This window comes from Charadrius vociferus, unplaced genomic scaffold (genome assembly GCF_000708025.1).
Source record: "Charadrius vociferus isolate BGI_N301 unplaced genomic scaffold, ASM70802v2 scaffold365, whole genome shotgun sequence".
Taxonomy (NCBI): Eukaryota; Metazoa; Chordata; class Aves; order Charadriiformes; family Charadriidae; genus Charadrius; species Charadrius vociferus.
The window spans coordinates 1993812-2015234 of NW_009648559.1; the positions used below are offsets into that span (position 1 = coordinate 1993812).

The following is a 21423-nucleotide window of genomic DNA, read 5'->3' on the forward strand; positions in this document are numbered from 1 at the left end:
TATTTGGCTTCATACGTGTAATAATGTGAGGTATTAATGTAAGTCAAGTATTAAAGCAAAACATTCTGTTAACATGAGTTGACCATAATAGATACAAGTGCAGGTGAGATCTTTATTTTTTCTGTACTTTGCCTTTTCTGGATAACAGGAGGTTATTAAATTCACCTTGAATGTATTCAAAGTTTCTTTAAAAACACTGGCAGCAACATGGGAGGCTCAGACCCCTGTTTGAGAGCCAGCATGTCCTACCACAGCCCAGCTGCCCTGCCTTTGGGACGTAGGGGATGGAGCTGTCCCCTGTTCCCGCCCCCACAGGGAGGCTGGGTGCTGCACGAAATCACTGCTAAGCTCCTTTTTGCCAAGAAGCATCGACCGAGATGTGTTGTGGCTATTTTGGGCCTGCCCCTTTGGCCAGAGCGATAAAACCGTGGGTTCTCTCTTCTGAGCGCTGCTGTGACCCACAACTCAGTGTTCAACGGGAGAGTGTTAAAGCATCAATGTCTTGCTGCTCTCAAAGTCCCCTTGTGCGGGGTGCCACACGCATGCGCATGAGCTGATGCTTTCTTGTTACTGATGAGGTTTAAAAAGAAAATTAAAATTCTCCAAATCAAAACAGCCACAAGTCAAACATCCCAAAATAAAGTGTTTCCAGTTAAAACGTATTGGCTAATTTCCTCTGCAAGAAAGGCACTAAATGTACTGCTTTTAGTATAAATACACATAGAAGTCATAGAAATAGTTGTAATTGCAAACGGAAACATAAACTACACGCACCACGGTCGCTGTATTTGCTGCTACTTGTTTATGACCCAACAGCATCAGCAAAAGTGGCTGCAGAGAACAGGGCCAAACCTCCCCTCCTCTCTGAAAAGGCGTGCTGCGGTGTAAGGCCGGATTGTGCCGGGGAACGAGCGCTCCGTGCCCCGTTCAGAACTGCTAGTCAGCACGGGCTTAACCTCAAGCCGATGAGCAGTCCTTGCAGAACTGAATCCTTAAAAGAATTAACAAAACTATATGATTTGCTTATCATATCTGGAGTTTTACCGTAAGAGTTGATTGCTTCTTAAAAGATTTCTTGGGATTTTTAACGAGGCTGACCCACAAGACATACTTTTTGACAAATAAAACATGTGCATGTGACAGAGTTATGTATGTTAATTCTTCACACTTCAAAATATTGACCTTCACGTTCTGCAGTAGCTCTGCATAGGGATTGCTAGCACTGATACTCTTCAGTGCGTGGAGGCTAAACACTGACATCATTATTATTATTTCACTTCATGCAGTATTTCTAAAACCGTCAAAGCAGCTTACTTAAAAATAGCTATGGGAACTGGCAACTCCGCTGCAGCGCACAGGCAAAATGTTGAGAAGTGGTACTGAAGGCAGTCGTCTTTATTTTCCCTTTTTGAGTAGGATAAACAAAACAGATGGTGCAACTTTACACAATTGTGTGATTTTACACATCTTACACACTTCATTTGGGTTCCATTTGAGCAGTTCGATTACATCCCAACCCAAGTATATACACAGCCAAAAAGAAGAGCTGAAAACAGTTGTGCTATTCCGTTTTTTCTTCTTGTTTTGTTTTCATAAAAAACTCTGGCTTGTTGACACACCTGTAAGCCAACAGCTGGGGCAGAATCCCATACATTATGTTCAATATCAGAAAAAACTGTTTTGCTTCTTCAGGGACTCTGTAGATGTAAGGAGTTCGAGCATGAAGAGAAGCACCAATATGGGAAAATTGAGCCTGTGGTGTGTATATAACGTATATATTAAAAACAAGGGTAAAGTTGATCTATCTTTTGGAAAGACAGTATAATCTGCATGCAAGTATGCATCTCCAGTGACATTTGCCAAGCCAACCCTTTTATTCCAGAATTATCCATCATACTTTCGCACAGCGGTATAAAAATCCAGTCTAAACTACGATCATTAATATCTTGGTATAAGAGGCATAAGAGGAACTGTCAGTGCCATGGTAGGAGGTTTATTTGATGCACATGGGGGCACTCATCTTTACGTCAGGTATAGGATTTCACCCTTGGCTTATAGGTGATTATTCATGCAACGGGGTCTGCGGTCCTCCCCCGGGCTAATGGCCGCTGGAGCGTACATCACCGCAGAGCCCCGCGCGCCGCAGCCTCGGCCCGGGGGCAGGGGGAGGACTGGCACCCACCCACCCAGCAACGTTGTGTTTGGCATCAAGAGGAAGCAGCCAGACACTCGCTCTGAATAACGTTAGAAAATAAAATCTTGGAAGCTATGTTTAGATTTTTTTTTTTTTTAGTCTTAAACCCAGCCTTCCACATTCTGATCCCAGAACTCCTGATGATTTCAGAAAACGCCTGCAATACTTGGCTTTTGGGCTGGGGGTGGTTCTGAAGTATAGGTTAAGTTTACAGTGAAGGTTATATGCAAAGACAAGCTTGCTGGGCTGAAGCATATTTTTAGCATAAACAAGCATTTAAAGATAGAAGCGTCAGGATAGTCGCTGTCTTTTGTCTCCATCTGTTACCTGCTATTTCAAGCCACAGCTCGTTCACATTAACTATTGTGTGTCCAATTTTTTTCTTTTATTATTATTTAGTTAGTTTGCAGTGGAGGAGATCTGAGAAGATAAACATCAGTTTGATCTTAAGCAGAGCAGGAGAAAGGGACACCAGGATTTTAGTACTGCAGAGCAGTACACTATGGCCAAATCACGTCCTCTGTTCTGGCTTTAGCAGGAGTTATTTTGGACTCAGGAAGAACACAGTTCTCTTTGCAGTTAGCAAAGCAGAAAGTGAAATACAGTGCAGGTGCTTGACTACACACCCCTCCAGCAAAAGGTTAGGCTGAGACCATACATCAAAACAGAAAAGGGAATCAGTTTCAGGTGATTCTAACCACCGCCACTGAATAGGGAGAGCTGATCGAGCAAACCTGAGTCAGGAAACCCAGTAATCAAAGAAATCAAACACAAACACTCTTCAGCAGAGTGCCACTTAGCATGTTTCTGTAAATAGCTATGACACAGTAAACAGATGTTCAGGGACATGCTATCAGCAGCCTTTTTATATCAGCCTCATAACTCAGGCTGTCCCTTGCAGCCCGTTTGTTCTCACCTGTCCTGGGCAGGACCTGCCTTTGGCACCTGGGTGGCCTGGCTCAGCCCCCTGCTGCCGCTCCTCGCCCAGGCAGCCACAGCACTAGTGCTCAGCAGCAAAGACCTCGTGTGCTATGAGATCTATGTGCTATGAGCAGGTTCCCCAGCAGCGAGCCAGCCACCATCAGGCTTCAGGTAGGAGGTTTGGGTCTGTCTGATGTTTACCTGGATGCTAACAGTCTCCTGGTGGTATTTTGGAGCCTCTTCTGGGGTGAACAAGATGCTAAGCTACTTCTCTGTGGAGGATTCCAAGGCCGGCCTGCCTGTCTCTAAGAGTGGCTAGCTGTGCATCAACGTAAGTGGACAGCAAATTCCTAATAACTTCGCCATATCCTTGTCAGGAAGAGCTGTGAGGGGCTGCTACGGAGAGACCCAGCACTCCAACAGCCTCCTCGATGCCTTTGAAGATCTAAGCCTTATTGTGTGCTCGTCTGTTATGAGAGTTGTGGTACATTAGTGAGCATTGAGCATTATAAAAAGAAAAAGCAGAAACATTTTGTTCTATTTGTAGCCCATGAAGATTTTTACTAGCTAATGATGTTCCATATAATTAAGTTATTGTTTATTAGACTTGTTTTTCAATATAACACATTGCTTTTTCCTTTCACTACCAGGGAGGGTTTTTAGGTCTGTTAAATTCACTTTTTTTTTAATTTGATTTGCCTCTGTGGAAATTGTGTTATGTCTTTAATCTCATGTGTTTCCTTTCCATGACTGTACTCTGCTTCTGCTTTTTTTTTTTCCTTTCTTTCCCCCTTTTTTTAACCCCCACTTGGGGCAGGGGGTGCATCTTAAAAGCAGACCTCTCGCTCACTACTAGCCCGGTCCTGCTCTTTCAAGTACCGGGCAGACTTGCCCCAAATCAATTATTTTAAGCAGTAGGTAAGAGCTGTTAGTTACTGTAGATCTCTGTGCCTGTTGCGCAATAGTCTGGCATTGTGGTAAGTGAGAGCAACCAGGAGTCTGTTGTTACCTCACCATGATCAGGTTCTCTCAACAAGTAAGCCATTCCTTAGCGCTTTCTGTTACTGAACTTTAAGTGCAGAATTTTGAGGATCACACCCCTAAACCTCAGTTGAGAAATCAACCAAATAAGCTGCTGCAGGTAAAATTCTAAGGTAGCCTTATCCGTCTAACATGCAGCCTTTGTTGGCCTCGGCCCGTCCGCTGATCAGGCTGTCCCAGAGCAATCGGAAGCTGCCTGGTGCTGGACGTGGCACTGCTGGACATGGTATTTTGAGACTTGTCTTTGTAAAAAGAACATACCTCATAATGATAGAAATAAAAATAATTAAAAACTCCACATTGCCCATCTGTAGGAACAATGTTCATTCCCAGGGAGAAATGCCCCCTGTTTCTATTGTTTGATATTTACCTTTATTAGACCTTTGGGCATAATAGAGAGCAAAATGTGTTTCACTAATTACATATGTTTTAATTACCAATTACAATGTTTTAACTTGAGAAAACAGTAGACAAACCTGGAAATGTGTTTTATGCCTCAAAATGACCAAAACAAAAAATAATATGGAGTCCTCAACTCATTGTCACACACATTTTCTCATCCCAGGTTGCTCACAGTTCACCAAGTCAAACCAATTAAATTGTGTTCAGTTGTGGGATGACTGAAGTTCATTCTGCAGTGCATTAAAGTCAAAACTTAAAAAAAAAAAAAAAAAACAAACAAAAAAAACCCAAAAAAACCCAACCCAAAACAAATGAACGAAAAAAACCCAAAACCTCCCAAATGTAAAGAAACACTTTTTTGAATCAGGATAAAATGTGGGGAGTGTGCAGCAACATACAGTTCTCTTAATCAGTTAGTTTTTGCTTGTGCCTAGGACAAGCTATGAAGAGTAAAATGGGAAAATTTGAGTGTTAGCTTTGGTTTACCAGTAGCTTTTTTCTCCTTGTCTAATGTGTAAATCAGCATTATCCTGAAGCCAAACCATAAGGGACAACAGAGGAGGTTTAGACTTCAGCAACAAAATGTCACACATAGTAATCATACAGCTAAAAGGTACAGAGTGCCATTAAAAACAAATAAAAATTGAGTGTTATGGGAAATATTTAAAAGAAAAAAAAACAACCCAAACCCTAAAAAACTAAACCCAAACAAATTGCCTCTGATCTGGGAGGCTGAGCTTTTTGGTAAGTTTGCAAGAGTGATAGTCAGCATACTGACTTCTGGTTTCCTTTTCCTTGTGCTAAATAATCGTTGAAGGAGCAGTTCCTTTCCTGACTGTCTAGGGAATTCATGAAACCTGAGTAATCTGTCAGTAGAGAGACGTTCCTGACACTGGCTTGCCTATTTTAGCTAGCTTGTGCTTTTTTTAGATTAGATTTGGGCCAAACACAGTTGTATAATATTTGTGATACCTTTTGAGCATTTAAACCTCCTCATTAATGTTTGCCAGATTCTCTTTTGATATAATTTGGTAATTCGAGATTCTCTACAAACCATTTCGGAAAGAAAAGTCTCTAACAATTGCTCACAAATAGAAAATAAAATGTCAGTCCCCCCATCCTTACTGGCAGTGAAGCTGGATTGTAGTTTGTATCCATGATTGTGATCTCAGGCCTGAGGAACAAAGTGATGGTCTGTGTATGTCTAAACCTGAATTACACTTATCACCGTGTCCCTGTGCTGTCATTATTGTTGCAGGATTATGTGTATGTTTTCTGCATTGTTTGGATACTCAGAGCACATATCACTTCCTACGTACAGTATAAATCATCACTCCATCTCAATTGTTTAATGGTCATCTACCTGTCATGAGAAGTCATTTACTAGTTCTTGTTGAATTTTTTTTGTTTCCATCAGTCTTCTCATAAGCATCAGCACCATCTAGTAATTAATTACAGCTGTTTATTTAAGAGAATCAGAACAGAATGAGTTAAAGTATGGTTATTGGTCTGCCTTTGGTAACACAAGCACGTCTTACTGTTACTGTAGTTTATGGCCTTGGAGGTTCCCAGCGTTATATCAACATCATCAACCAATATTGTCCATTTTGTGTGACTAGTAGATACTTTTTGATTTATATTTTTCAAACTAACTAGTTGCCCAGCACATATTATGGAAACAATGTATTGTACTGCTTTGTTGTGTTTGGGTGTTTGTTTGTGTTTTTTTTTTTTTACATGGTGGACTGTCACAGCTTTAAGATGGGCTTCCTTCATGGTCTCTGCTAAAGAGTGCATGGTGCTTAACAGGGTTTAAATGAGCCCAATAAAAAGATTCTGCAGAAGGAGAGAAGTCTACTAAAGCAAGAATGCAGTCATGAAGGACATGAAATAGTTTTGATTCTCCACTCCCTTAAGTTAGTTTTTTACAGATACAAAAGGTGATCTGAGTTAAATGGCATAAAACCTGCATGGGAAGAACAAACCCTGGGCCCCTTATTTATTCCATGGGTCTCGACTTGTTAACTTGTAATTCAACAGTGAACATTTTATGAAGAAATACCTGAGCTAGTCCTCCAGCATGTATAAGGGTTAAATCGGGCATCCAGGAACAACCGGGCACCAGTAGGCCATACAGAGCAATCACATAGTATGGCACAGAGTAGAACATGTATGCCAGCATCTGCATTTTAAACAGAAATATTAGTTGCTTTGCAGTGTGAGGGTGATGCATTTAAAAATTAGCCAGCTGCTGACTGAGGAGTTGAGACTATTCAAAACTACACTCCTGGCACCAATGATTCCCAGGCCTCTTGGCAGCTGTAGCTTCTCTGAGAAAAGTTTCACACCTGGATGCTGTTGACTGGATCCAGCTACCCCGAGGCCTCCACTAATATTGATGACTGTTGTCTCTTTGCCCCATCCAAATCCACTTCATCCCAGGACATGTTTTCCTACCCCTCGCCATCTTGAGACTATGCTAATAACCATGGCTTGGCCTAAGTCGGTCTCCAACCCAACACGGGTGTCCATTTCTCAAGCTCCATCACACTTTTGGGAGGTATGAGATACACCCAAGCCACCCCTTTCCCAGGAAGATGTCCAGCAGAGGTACGTGGTTTCTGCTCGTTGCCTCACTCCTGAATCCTCTTGCCATTTCAGGCCCTGCCTCCATGCAGCAGCCAGAGTTGAGAAAGAATGGCAACCTTGCAAATACTACAAAACTAAAGCACAACATTCCCTCCTCTGCAATGCTTGTGTAAATAGGGTTTGTAAAGAGAGTTGTGTTTCGAAGTGTCATGTCTTGCTGGTGACAGAAGGGTAACATGAGCAAAAGGAATCCAGTCCCACTTATACCCCTTTTTGGTCCATTATTCCAGGCTGAAAGTCTACTTTGCCCTTCTAAGGAAGGGGAATGATGATAAAAAGCATGCAGATCTGTTTCATGGACTATATTAAAAGAAGCCTGGGTAATTAGGATGTGTAACTCTAGGTAACTGTTTTAAATCTAAGTTAAGTTATCACAATGAAGAGTTGATACCCTGTAATGGCTGTAGTAGAAAATACAAAACACCATTTAACTTGCTATGAACAAATACTTCTCTTATTGCTCTTGTCATCTGTGAAACCCATGGCTTCATCTTTGCGCCAGTTAACAAATCACTTCTTAACACTCTATGTTCCATAGTCAATGCTTTACCTGAAGCTTAGGGTAGGCAGCAGGATCTTTTATATAAGGCTCGTGAAGTTGAATATATAGCCGGCAGAGGTCAGCAGGGCAATCCAGAGCAATCTAAGGAGAATTTTTAAAACTTCCCGTGAACAAAGAATTTGTTCTAAACCGAGCTAACCTGACACCTGTTAGAAGCCCTAAAGATCCACTAGCAGCCTGCAGCACTGCTACCCTGGAGGCTTGCTCAAACTCTATTGCAGTGGTGATCCATTTGATCACCCATTAAAAAGCTGAAGTGCAGCCTCCTCTCAGCTCCTGCTCAGAGGGTTTGTGAGGAAATACTGGCAGCCTGCTGGAGGGATTTGACCAGAAGAGAATTCAGTTGGCTGGCTGTGCTGTAGTAAAAGTATAATTGCTATTGATTTGCTCTGATAAACAAACTTTGATCCCAGCAAATGAACTTTCCAATGGAAAATTGCTCAAACAGTGGAAACCTCAGGTTAAGCACCCAATTTTAGGACAACAAGCTATGAATGTAGTCCAAGAAAAGAGTTGCATTGTGGCAAGGTAGCAGTGGAGAGCAATGCACAGACAGGTGTTACTTATAATAATAATCTAAAAAAGAGAGTAGCAAAGGAGAGATTATTGGGAAATTTGTTCTTTCTATAGGAATGTAAAATCCAATAAACATGGAGAGACCCAGCTGCAAAAGTAGTTTCTTTTCATAGTAGCCATTAAAACTACTACCAAAAAAAAGTATTCTAAAATAAGTTAGCAATGCGTGTCAACGGCTGTCACTGTAAGTGTTTTATGGCAAGGCATTGTTAATGCCGAAGTTACAGGACTGAACAGTAAGGTTTGAACAACTTAATTTCATGTGTATTTGTGGTGTGACTTTGTGAAGGAAATGCAAAGATTTACAAACAGTGGATATTCCTCCCTGTCCTTTTCCAACATGGGCATCCAAGAAGCAGGTCTCAGTGGACTCTGATGGATTATGTTTTATTAGCTTTTTCACAAAATCATGGTTACTGCTGCTTACACAGAGATGTTCAGATGATCTCTGTATGTATAAGTAAGGCTAGTAAGCAGTTCCTGTTTGGTAAAGAAATCTATAAGGAAATGTCCACATTCAAAATCAACAAAAAAAATCTTCTGAGAAATTAAGTGGGATTGCAGTGAAATTACAGGTAAAACAGCTGATTAACCTGCATCAGTGGTGCTCTGAAGTAGCACAATCTATAAGAAATAAAGCAGTCTGTGAAAAGTTAGAAGAAAAAAAAGTATTTTTGGGAGGCAAGTTTTCAGAAAAAGAGGAGAAGATGACAGAGTAATATGAGCAGCAGAACTACACAAGGACAATCTGTGCTGGGTAAATAAATTGTTGCTTGGGTACTTACTGTCACCTCTTACTTGAATTATTCTAGACAAGATCAGGTCTACAAATCAAGCAAGCAGACAGTTGTCTAAGACACCTAAACACTTGAGCTGATCACTGAGTGATACGCAACTTCCCTTCTGCTTAAGACAGAAAATGCTTTAGAGCTGACAAAGGACTAGATTTATCTACTACTGGATTCATCTGCTTCAAACATTTTCAGTACTGATTCATTCCTTCAGAAATTTTATTTCAATCAACCATGCTTAAAAAGCAAACACTTTGAAAAATCAGCTCTTGGTAAGCAGAAACAACAGGTGTCGTTCAGGTAACATGGATAAATCTTTTTTTTTTTTCAGGTGGAAATGTTCTCCTCTCTCATGCAGTGTAAACTAACTTGGTTTCCTATATAATTTTAACTATGCATCTCTGTTTAGAAAACCATGAATACAGATTTAATTTAGTTGGTTTGTCTCCATGTTCTTGGCCATAAATGTAACACCAGACCAATGAAAACAGTTTTAGGTCATGTTGATCTGCACTTGGGATGCTATTTACTCTTCTGATTGTGCACCTCCTTTTGAAAAACGTATTTTTTACACGGGGAAAAATGGAGAAGCAAAGCACCACTAATTATCACAAATAATCAATTTGTCTTTTTTATATCTAAGGCCTATCCCAACCCTGAAAGTCACAGGATTTCCCTTGACCAAAATGTACATACTTTTTCACAGAGAAACAATGATTTCAAATTTAAAAGTTTGCCTGAAAAATAGAGGTGAGAGTAGTAAAATAGCTTCAACTTACCATGCCCCTAAATATGCAAAACCCCGTTGCTAGAATGAGGTATGCAGCTAACATTAAATCTATTGGTCGTCTTAAGAGTCCTTTCTTCTGGACTTCCTGAACCACCTGCAACACAGAAGGTGGTTAGTAAGTACATCCTGGGTCCACAGGATATGTATTTAACTGCAGGTCAGTCGCTACAAGAACAGTGAAACATGATGATAGATGCAGTTAGTTCTCAGTTACATTACCCTATTTATCCACTGACTTCAGAGACAGACTTCCACATCTAAAAAGGTGAGTTCAGATTTTATAGGATGCAGTGAGGAAAACTAAGCTGAATAAACTCTAGAAATGGATGGTTCCAACTAAAGTAATTTCAATACAGATTAGTTTACTTTCAAAGCAACCTAAATCAAATGAGCACTACTCTAATCACATAAGGCTTTAAAGCAACATAACTAACTTCTTCAAAGTTGCGTCTTTTGTTAATTGGAATGAATTCCTTTTCCTGAATGTCCCTATGTAGAAAAGCTTTGGAAGTGTAGGTTTGTCTCAAATATTTGAAGTGGAATCTAATGCACTTTGTAAAAGGACTGTTTGGAGGGACAGCAAAATGAGGGTCCATCTCATTACTGACAGTGAACGCTGGTTTTCAGCAGCCTGTGACACTATTGAAATTAATGGAATATCACTGGCATAAAATAAAAGCTTTTCTGTGCCAGTTGAGTTCTCTGCTGAGTTCAGTGAGAAAAGAATATATTTTAATATGTAATGCAGAAATAGAGAATGAAATGCATGTGTGTGCGTATGGAGCATGTGGAAAATCCTCCTTTCATTCTTTTATTGCTGTACGCTGGGGTTCCTCTGACAGGCACTGAAGCACTTCTCAGCGTCTGGATCTTGTCTGTTCTGCACCTCTTTCCTCAGCTTCAGAACAGGAATCTCCCCACGGCACTGCATGTGAGGGGTTCACACTCTACGGTAGCAAAAGCCATGTAGATATCTAGCATGGAAGATGGTTTGGAGGAACCAAAGCCATCTCTTTGTCTATGTGGTAAAACTTACAAGACCCATGGAAATAACTTGTGGTACATGTTCAGTGCTGCATAGTCACAGACAAAATTATAAACACATCAGAGTATCTTTCTGTGGTTCAGAGGGAAAACTTCCCCATTTATGTGTTACTCATTTCCTCTTCCTTTTTATTAGCTGTGTGTTGGCATGCAGGCAGCAAAAGAAAAACCTGATTTCCTTCCTGTTATACACTTGTGGAATTGTCTCCAAAGCACAAAACAATAATTAGGATGTAGAGGCACAGTTAAAAGCATTCAGGATCGAGATATTCACAATGAAGTTATTGAAACAGGAGAACTGATCTCGCAAGTGCAATTCCTGAGTAAGAACTGCAAGATCTGAATAGTAGTTTAATAAAAACAAGGCTATTTTAAACACATAGGCCATCCCTTTTATAAAACTCTTTCTTTCTTTTAAATGATCTTTTTCATTAAAAAAAAAAGTGATACCTTTGTTTGATTTTCAAACACAAATAACAGGTCTGTTTTGGCAGTACGGAGTCACTCCACAGTATTTAAAGTACTAGTGTAGGAATGTTTATAATATTACCTGCAAAGAATGTCTATATTCTAATATTTATTCCTATGAAAGACAAAGGCCTCCCATGGCTGCTGAGTTGCAAGTCATTTTCAGATGTAGACTACCTAAGGATAATGGAAAGTTTGAGGGTTGATACATTTTCTTTCAACTTTTGTCTAAGTATGAAGTTTATATATCACTCCTCCTCTCAAAAAGTATATTCAATGAATGTGTATATTTACCGTGATCACAAAGCTACAACAGAACTTTGTACTTAGAAGTTTTGGAGACAAATTAGTGGAAACAACCTTTGGTGCAGTATGAGTTTATGAAATTGCCAAGATGCAGAAAACTCACACCTTTTTTCTCTATGCATACATTTATGCAAACAAAATGAAAATGCAAGCTTAAAAAAAAAAAAGCAGAAGCAAGAATTCGAAAGACAGTCTGTGCTTTGCTGACAGACCTCAGCTACACAGTAATTTTGCCTTACCCTTCTTTTGCACAGCAACGTCACATTAATACATGCTGAAATGGATTGCGTGTTAAGTACGCTGGCCAAGTAGAGATGACCTGCCAAAGGTTTCCCATTTATTGCAAACAACATTGAACTCTGCACAGATCTCTCCAACCCTGCTGTTTCTTTTGTGTAGCAAGGAAGTGTGTAGGCACGCTTTGCAATTTCTCTCGCTTCCAGTGAAAAGCTATTTTCCATAACTTCACAGAGGCTCCTTACATGATCAGTTTAAGGAATCAGAATAATCTTGTGTGCTGTCCACAGAAGTCAGTCCCTTCAGAATTCACGTGCAAATCTGAATTTATGTGCATTCTGTTTATGAATTTTAAATTACATTAAACTTTTCTAAGCTGATATACTTGTAGATAAATCTGCTGGGCCTTGTAAACACTGGAGCACAGCTTGGTTTGGTTCCAAATGAGGGCATAACGCCATTCCTCTCCCATGCACCCATCTCTATCAGAAAACATCCAAAATTTGATTACCTCTTCTCTGTCCCCACAGTGATTATTTTTCTTAATAATATAATTTATAATAATATAGCAATGAATACCTTGGCCAACAGAATATACCTTGCTTGTGTTGCTTTCATGTAAGTGTTTTTCTGTATACTTGCACTATCATGTTTAAAAGCATTATTACATTTTCTTCCAAAATCTTTAAATACCAACTATGAATAATGATAACTAAAAAGTTCAATTTTACAGCTAATTGCAAATAATCTATTGAAAGAGAACTAAATATTTTCAGGACTTACAATGATTAGCTAACTGATTAGTAGCGTTACATACAATTATTTCCTGGAAACAATACTTAATTTAGGACTGACACAGTTGTATAAAAAATAAGAAAAAGTAATGAGTAGTCATGTTAAGATTTAAGGGTATTTTAAGGTATACAGTTATTGAACCCAGGTATTTATGCTCAGATATGGAGCGTAACTTAACTGTCAAGATAGAATATGACTTCCAAAAAAAAAGAAATTACTTAGGAAGGATAGGAGGCCCCAGTGAAATGAATCAAGGCTTTTTCGATGACCTTCTGAGCAAGGAAGTTTATGTTTACAAGAAAGGATTGACTAAGAAGTGCAATGTTAAATTTTCAGATCACCAGGTTTTTTGCACTCTCTTTTTGAAATAGAATTTAAAAAGTTTTTCTGCAATATATATCAAAGTAAGATATCAAACCTAGGTAAGCAGTTAAACTCCTGATAAGCATAGGAGACATGGCTATATTTCAGCAAATAAGCAGTCCATTGCGTATCTTCTATAACAGCAATTTCTGTGGTGTTTTCAGCACTAGGAAAACAAACTGAAACTTTCATCCATCCTCCATGTGAAGGATGTTCTTACTAATATATGGCAAAAATGACCATCACTACCATTAAGTACACTTAACTTCTCTATCCTGATAACTCTAAAGAATGTGTTTCTGGCCAGAATTAGTAATGCCTTTTTGTAAATCAGCTCAAATTGCTTTGGGATGGGGCATGTGGTTTCCTATAAGCCTATGCAGGAGGGCAGAACTGAAGTCTCCCCCAATTTGCCTTTCATAGGGATTTGCCCTAAAAGCGGTGATTCTATAGCAGTTCTTCAAACTTCAGAAGATACGAACATCTGTCTATACCCCTCTTTCCTACTGAAGAATCATGGATGGATGGCTGAATGTTCTCTTTCATACATTTCTGGGAAAATCTGTCAGTGCATCATCTGCTGTTACTCTGTGCCAGAGGCTACGCCACTTGCACACTGCCTGCCTGTTAGCTGTGGAATAGAAACTAACTCCTCCATCTGTATCCGTGTTTTCAGTTACAAAACAAACCTGACAGGCCCAGGAGCTCTTGTGATGCAAAAATATTAATTGATTATATTACTCACAACTGATATGCTGTGCTGTGGCAATAAACTGGCTTGCTTATAGCAACAAAGAATTAAAGATCTGTTATGTGCTTTGTACTTCAGGGATTTTATTTTTTTTTTTAACAAGACTGCATAAATTATTATTGCATTTTTTGATTGCTCAGATAATCTTATTACAGGGAAAAGGTCTAAGGAGTTTTAAGCAAACATCATTTTTACAGATTTTTTTAATAAATGCATAAATTATTGTCATATCAATTAACATACAATGTCTTCCCTGTAAAATCTAATATTGTAGAATGCACATACAAAAAAATATTAAATTACATGAAATCTGTAAGTCATCTGCAGAAGAATATGTTCCTGCAGAGCTTCTATAAGGGTTTTGTGGTGCTTTACAAAGCTGGTATATGTCAATATTTTCATCAGCTAAGAAATTGAAACAGTCAGAAACTAAACAGATAGAGGGTAGTAACACAATTACACCTAGAAATGGGTTCTTTACTCTAAACATGAGATTCTTTTGTTTTCTCTTTATCCAACCATAATGAAATAGTCCTGCAGTATAGATATTTTTACAGGGTCTACACAGCCCGGCAGCGATTGTCATAACAGTGAACAGTTACAATACATTCCATGCTCACCGAGGGACCTAGAAAACTCAGTAGAAACAGCAAGAATATTTCAGTTTTCCTAACAGTAGCCAACACTGAAATACAATAATATTACCTTCACTGGAGTGTCGTGAGTCACCGAAGGTTGGTTATAAATTCGGAACCCAGCCCATATAGGAAGGCAAATATACGGTACACTTAAGAAAAAAGCAGGACACACCTTTGTTCCGTATTTGCCTGTTAAAAAATAATTATAAGAGGTACAAGAATTTGTAAGCTGTGTTGCAGAAGAGTTAAAACATATCCTATGCAATATCAAACCTGAAGGAGCTATGGTAACATAGACATATAACATTAGAAATTGCTGTTAAAGCAACACACAAATCTTGTTGAAAATCACGTGCTCAATAATGATAGAGTCACAGGTGACAGAGCATATCAGACAGGAAGCCATTTCCAAAATTAGGCTGTTTTTGAGGGGACAGGAAACCACCTCTGTCACTCTCCACTAAGCAATCCTATGGGACAGGACAGCTTTGAAATCTCTTAATGGAACCTGCTTCAAATAGAGACATCATTCTTTAAAAAGTGGGAAAAGGGAATGTATACATTTTTTAAGATCTGATATCACATTTGTTTTCCAAAGTCATGATTTCTCCTACAGGCCTGTACTAATATTTGAGGACAAAACATAAATTCAGAGAGCTATCCTCATCCCAGGTAAATCAAGAAAAACTGTCTTTTACACTAGCTACTCTCTACGTCAGAAAGGAAGGCAGAAGGCATGCTCTTGAGAACAAGTTTCTTGGCCTTCCCTAGAGGAAAGAGGAAGAGATATTGTCGCATTAAGTCTGCTGACTGTTTTCTCTGTGGTGTGTGTGTATCTACAACGAGTGGAACTGGACTGGCCCCAGGCTGTACCATGAACATCCCTCCTCTGTCATTAAAAGCAGACCATAGCGAGCTTTTCTAAAGCTGTCTGAAGGACTTGGACACATTAACATTTTTCTCAGTTGAACACTTGTCAACTTCGCATCAATTTAAGCTTTGCTAAAAAGGAAATTTTTAACTGAGCTGGGTGGCACTCTTAAAGGACCACCTGCCAGTAATAATGATGTAAAAATTTTTATTATAGTTCTCAACCTCTAGCAGCACAGATATGCACCGATTTACATTAGAAATCTAGGAATGTTAAATTTGTTTTGAAAATAGAATAACTTCCAGATTTCACTTTTAAGGGTTATTTGGATGCCCCTTGTAATCTGCTTGAAAGTCAGACTATTAAGTAAATTGTAAATTTCCTGCAAAGTAAAATTTATATTTTTTCTGATACTGAGACAGTTATTGTCTCATTGTTTAAATTAAACCTAGTTTGGATGAAAGTTATGGGTGTAACAAAATCCATTACATTTGTTTTTTTCTTGAGACCAAGGTAAATTGAAAGGAGTTTCTTTTCCTGGTCTCCATCTTCCCCTCCTCATATTTAAATATTGAAACACCTTGCATCCTTTTACTGATATTCCTAAAATTCCTCTTTCATATTATTACAGAAAGAAAACAATACTGCAGTAGAATACAGATAGCCTAATGCTGAATTTAAAAATATTTCACAGTAAAAAGTCATATAAATTATGTCCTTACCCACAATGTTTCCAGGCATAAAGACAATGATGCTCATGATAATGGAACCTAGCCAGTAAAGGCCAATGGTTCTATAGCTTTGTCTGTTTAAAAAAGAAAATAAGACATTATTATTGCACCATTCCTAAAAATCCACTACTCCAAATCACCCTCAAATAATATACTGATTGCCATGGTTGTATCTTAGCAAGTAAAGGTTTTAAAATCTGTACCACAAGTCAACAGTGGATTCTTGCCCCTGAGAGGGGGATTCGAAGAAATCCTACATTCATGTGTGAGAAGGTTATCACATGCACAGTACAGGATTTGTGTATACTCAGTCATTTGCTGTTATGTTTCACTCATCTGAAAGCTGACTGCAGGGTTTTGCACATCACAGGTTGTACAAGACTATAAAAGAATTAATATTTAATTAATAATTAATTTGATTCTGTATGTGTTTTTATTACTAGCAGGTACATTATCTCTGGAATTTAAGTACTTATTTTCTCAAACTCTTTATTCAGTAGCAAGAAACATAAGAATCTCTAGAAATAACCATTTTCTCTTAAACTGCATGATACTCAAACATGGATGAGACATCATCATCATGCTAAGCAATACATCATCCTATCAAAAATATGTTATTTGAAAAAAGTATGTTTTTTCACACATGGTTTTAACGTGCATCATCTTTAAGCTTTCCTTTTAACTAACACAAAACATTCAGAGGGGCTACGTTCTCTGCTGCAGAGTGAAGAAGACAGACTGCAACTCAATGCATTTGCTGGGCTCATTCAGCTGAGAGAAAGGGTAACTTAGTGAGGGTATAGTTCCTGAGAGTAATGAAATTTTAATTGCATTGCTTTGGCCTAAGACATGAAACAGTCCTGAAAGAAAAATCTAAATACTGCATAGAAAAGAAAGCCTGTTGTAGATTATATGAGAATGCAAGCAAAGCAAACGGTACACAAATCAAAATGACTTACTCCCATGCAATAGCTGCCACCATCAACAGATACATCAGATAATGAACGGAGCCATCCCAATAGCAGATCACATGGCCATATGCAGTGTTCAGATACGGTTCGCCCTAGGGAACATTTAGTTTAAAAAAAGATACAGTGATTAGAGCAATTATACAAATAACTAATGAAGAAAAGCAGGAAACAACTTCAGAAAAGTGATGTTCTTTTGATCCAGAGGTACAGTTTTTGACTGAAAATACACATTTCCAAGCACAACCCTGACTTAGGCAGAATCAAGTATAATTAAATCAGTTCTATTGTTGCAAAATAGGGTGCAGGATGGAAGGGAAAACTGTGTATGACTGTCAGCATTGTCCTGCTACATTATGGAAATATTGCTTTTCCATATTTTAGTGAAAAGCTACAAAATGAAGATACATCTAAAATGGAACAAATAAAGATATATTTAGCAACATAGAGATCTACTACAGTATCAAATATACTGATGACAACATATAACCTTGTAAGGTCCAGCTCATTTCACGCTAAAGTTCATGGAATCCTTTCAATGACTTCAGTGACTTTCGCATCAAGCTCTTACTGAGCTATTTTTGGTGGATGTTGATATTCAGCAGCCAGCAGATTCTGCTGACTAGGTATCTGGCATCATAATTTTTTAACTCTACTTTAATTCCTTTTAGTAAAGTGATTAGGCAAAAATAAAGGAGCAATTTTGTTTCCTTCTTGGTAACACATTTAGGTACTGCAGTACTCATCCACTCCTGAATGCTATCTATGGCTTTCTGCAAACATGTAAAGTCTATTCAATTCTACAGAAGTTAATGCAGAACAGCATTACTTAAAGTAAGTGAAATAACATTGGAGCTTGAAAGGAATGCTATTTTTTCCCAAGTGAGTCAGTGATTTCAAATCAGTGAAGGTTTTGTCCATAACATGAAACTGGCCAATGACCAAATTCAAGATGACTCTTTTGAACATGTAAGTGGCTATTTTTCTGTGACAAATACTATACCAAGTTATTTACAGTAAAGATTTTGTTTACATTTGTAAGCCAAATAATTTTTTACCTCTCTCAAGTAATGAGTCATGAATCCATCAATAATTCCATCCTGTTCCAGTCCAATTATTAGATTCACTACACTGGTAAAGGCAAACACAGCATAAACTGTAATAAAATAAAGGGGGAAAAATAATAAATTAATAAAGATTTGGAATTGCACAGTTGCTTCACAATCTGATAAATTCTCAGGCAGAGAGATACTGAACTAGACGCATCTACTCTGAGGTCACAGATATTTAACATACAATATGACTTTCCCACATAGCTTAGGTTTTTTTAATTAGTGGTTAGTCAACAAAGTTCTGAGGAAGCTTTTCTTAGGAATGTGAAATTTGGCAGAGCTGTAGGCATAGCCTCCATGGAAAGTCAGTGTCTGCAGAAAGGACTATGTAGCCTTTCAAAATTCTTGGTGACACAAAGTAGACAACCTTGACTGTAGTCATCTCTCAGAAAGGAGAAAGGACAACAAAAAGGAGGAGGAGAGGGAAATGTGACTCGCTATTTTTCGAGGTGAGCAAAGCAAACTGCATTAGCCACAGTAGTCCATAGGAGAACTATCTGGCAAGTTAGCGAGTCACTCCTTGGAAACAGGAAATTTATTTGCAGTAGGTTTGTTTATTTCCTTTGATTTCAGTGTGAACTGAGAGTTCCTGGCCTCACATACAACACCGCGGACAGACACCTACGAGCTGTAATGAGGAAGAAGACAGAGGGCAAATATAGGTGGTTTGTATGCTGCTTCGCTTTTGGGCCCATCTTGTAAAACGTAAAAAAACATCTAGATATTTGCTATAAGGTAATCTAGATCTAAGGTTTCCTTTTAAAAGGCAATTAATATATCTATTCTTTTATGGCAAAGTATCAATATAGAAATGTTTGCCTGAGTCTGCAGACAGCCTGAGCCAGGAGTTGGGGTGGTTTGAACTTTCTTAGATATCACAAAGGTGAGTTAACACAGCAGCTAATAAAAATGGGAGAATTAAGGAATTCAGTCACAGGAAGAACCAAGCCATGGAGGCCATTAATCCAAAAGATCCAAAAATCCTAAATGAGTCCACTCAGGATGACACAGATCTGAGTGAGAGGTCTACTGTGGTGCCTAACTCCTGCTACAAGGAGGATTTTAACAGAGCAGGTATGACAGTATTTCAAACACGTTCACAGCCCAGTTATTATTGTTCTTTTCAAATAGGAGGTCTGGCTTGTCCCTAAGCTGGATCTTCTATTTGAGAAGAATAAAAAGGTTGAAAAGAAGCATTCTTTCTCCTCCTTTTTCCCCAGTCTGTCCTTCTTTCTTGGCTCCTTAGCACCTCACCAGACTGGGTTCTGAAGCCATGCCTTAAATCTTCAATCTGAAATAACCATTATATATTATCAGTTATATAAATTAACGCATTCTGAATTTAGCCTCATTGTTACCAAGACATACCATAAAACAGTGGGTCTTTTGGTGGTTTTCTTTTGACAAGAACACGAGCCAACAGAGCAATAAAAACCAGAACCAGCAATCCAACTGCAACGAGTACCCAGGAACTGCAACAGTATTAAAGAAAAAGAATTTAAAAGAAAGACAGAGAAAGACAGAATTTTGCTTCTTCTGCTTTTCTTACCAGCTACCCTCAAATTCACATACTCTTAAAGTAACTTTTAATACTTTAAAAGGCTGGTTTTTAAGTCTGTCACATACTCTGTCATAGTATTCATTTTATAGTTTTGCAGAATTTATGTGCCTGGCTTTTCACATGTGACCATCTAAAAAAAGAAAACACGAAAATAGCTAGATAAACAACATATCCAGGAGTCTAAGTTTGTCTGATTAAAATCAGTTTTCATACTGGTATCTGCAAAAATAAACAAAAATGATGGAAAACCTAAAGGTCAATGAGAAAAGGATCATTAGGGACACCTAGTCTAACCTCAGCAATAAATTATCTACTCAGGAAATTACATATTTGCAAATAAAACACAGAAGTCCCATGGAATAGGAATAGCAGTGTGGAACGCCTATGATGGATCTAGGTTCAATTTCCAATTTTGGAAGTGCTACCAAAGGTCTCTCCAGCCCCATAAGGGTGGATGGCTTGGGGGCTTCAGTAATCAATACAGGTGGGCTCGGCAGAAAAGACTTTTTCTTGGAAGATGGGAGCTATAATGATAGTGCATGTAAAGTGGTAGTGGAGAAAGCACAAAAATCTTTGGCACAAAGCAAATTTGTCTCCTTCCCCAAGAAAACATGAGTTAAGAAAATCAGTTTGAAATTGGCTTATAGCTCCAAGTGCGTAAATTGTATTTAGTTCTCTTTAAGACAGTCTCTCCTTCTCAGTCTTCGCTTTTGTGCCTGTGTACAGGGAAAAAAGGAAGGCAAAGTTAGGCAAAGTCCAGAAGCATAAGCTAAAAGTATTTGGCACATGATTTTATATATGGTACCCCTCTGTGTGTCGAGAAACCAAATTGTGTACAAAGAAAGAGTACGGACTATAACAATTTCAGCCTTAGTGAAACTTGACTTAAAATTATTGTAAAAAAAATGCAAGACCAAATGTTTCAGAATATATACACACATACTTTCTGGGGCAGGATGAACAGTACTAGCTTGTTGATTTACTTTATTATTTGAATCTTCTGCTCGTCTGTTTTCCCAGTGACGAATTTCTTCATGCCATTACAGCTGTTAATATTGCAGTGACTTTTCACTGCGGTCTATCAATTTGAAATAAATATTGGCAATGAATCAAGCAAGTCAGCATGTGTTATTCGGCATTTCTCTTCCAGTGCGAAACAAAAAATTAAGTTATGGGCCAGAAGGAGGAAAATGAGGAAGGAACAGATGTAGCAAAGCCTTAAAAACATGCAGCAAATATTTGTGCAGTAAAGTTGCAAAACACCCCAGGCTGTGAGATCACAAAATACCACACGGACCTTTAAGTACATTGTTTTTTCCATGAGGAAAGACTTTTCTTCTCTAGACCTGCGGTTTATCCTGGGATCCTACCAATTTTTGTCTTTTTTTTTTTTTTTTTGGACAGAGCGAGGGCATACGGACATTTTCAGTTAAAACTCGCAAGTCTCAGGGGGTGCCCGAAGCGTGCGGAGCTCTCTGAGGCTGGTGAGTTCTTCCCTTCGTTTTCAAATAGAATCGGATTTTATTCGTGAAACGCCGTGAGAGGGGAGCCGGGAGGAGGCCGCAGAGCCCCGGGGAGGCTCCCGGGGGTTCGGGGCAGGGTGCGGGGCCGACCGACCCCTCCCGGGCCGCTTTGTCCTTTCGGCGCTACCA

General features: G+C 38.8%; 1 protein-coding gene across 1 annotated transcript in view; it reads right to left on the bottom strand.

The window, feature by feature from the left end:
• Window positions 1-1146: 1146 nt before the first annotated feature.
• TM6SF1 (transmembrane 6 superfamily member 1) overlaps window positions 1147-21423 on the bottom strand; it is a 22561-nt gene continuing 2284 nt past the window's right edge. The window contains exons 3-11 of the mRNA XM_009886161.1: window positions 19579-19682; window positions 18157-18254; window positions 17090-17193; window positions 16122-16204; window positions 14596-14717; window positions 9916-10020; window positions 7758-7850; window positions 6621-6740; window positions 1147-1753 (exon numbers count right to left, since the gene is read on the bottom strand). Coding sequence (XP_009884463.1) covers window positions 1562-1753; window positions 6621-6740; window positions 7758-7850; window positions 9916-10020; window positions 14596-14717; window positions 16122-16204; window positions 17090-17193; window positions 18157-18254; window positions 19579-19682 — 1021 coding nt within the window. The 3' untranslated portion in view covers window positions 1147-1561. The remainder of the gene's footprint in view (window positions 1754-6620; window positions 6741-7757; window positions 7851-9915; window positions 10021-14595; window positions 14718-16121; window positions 16205-17089; window positions 17194-18156; window positions 18255-19578; window positions 19683-21423) is intronic.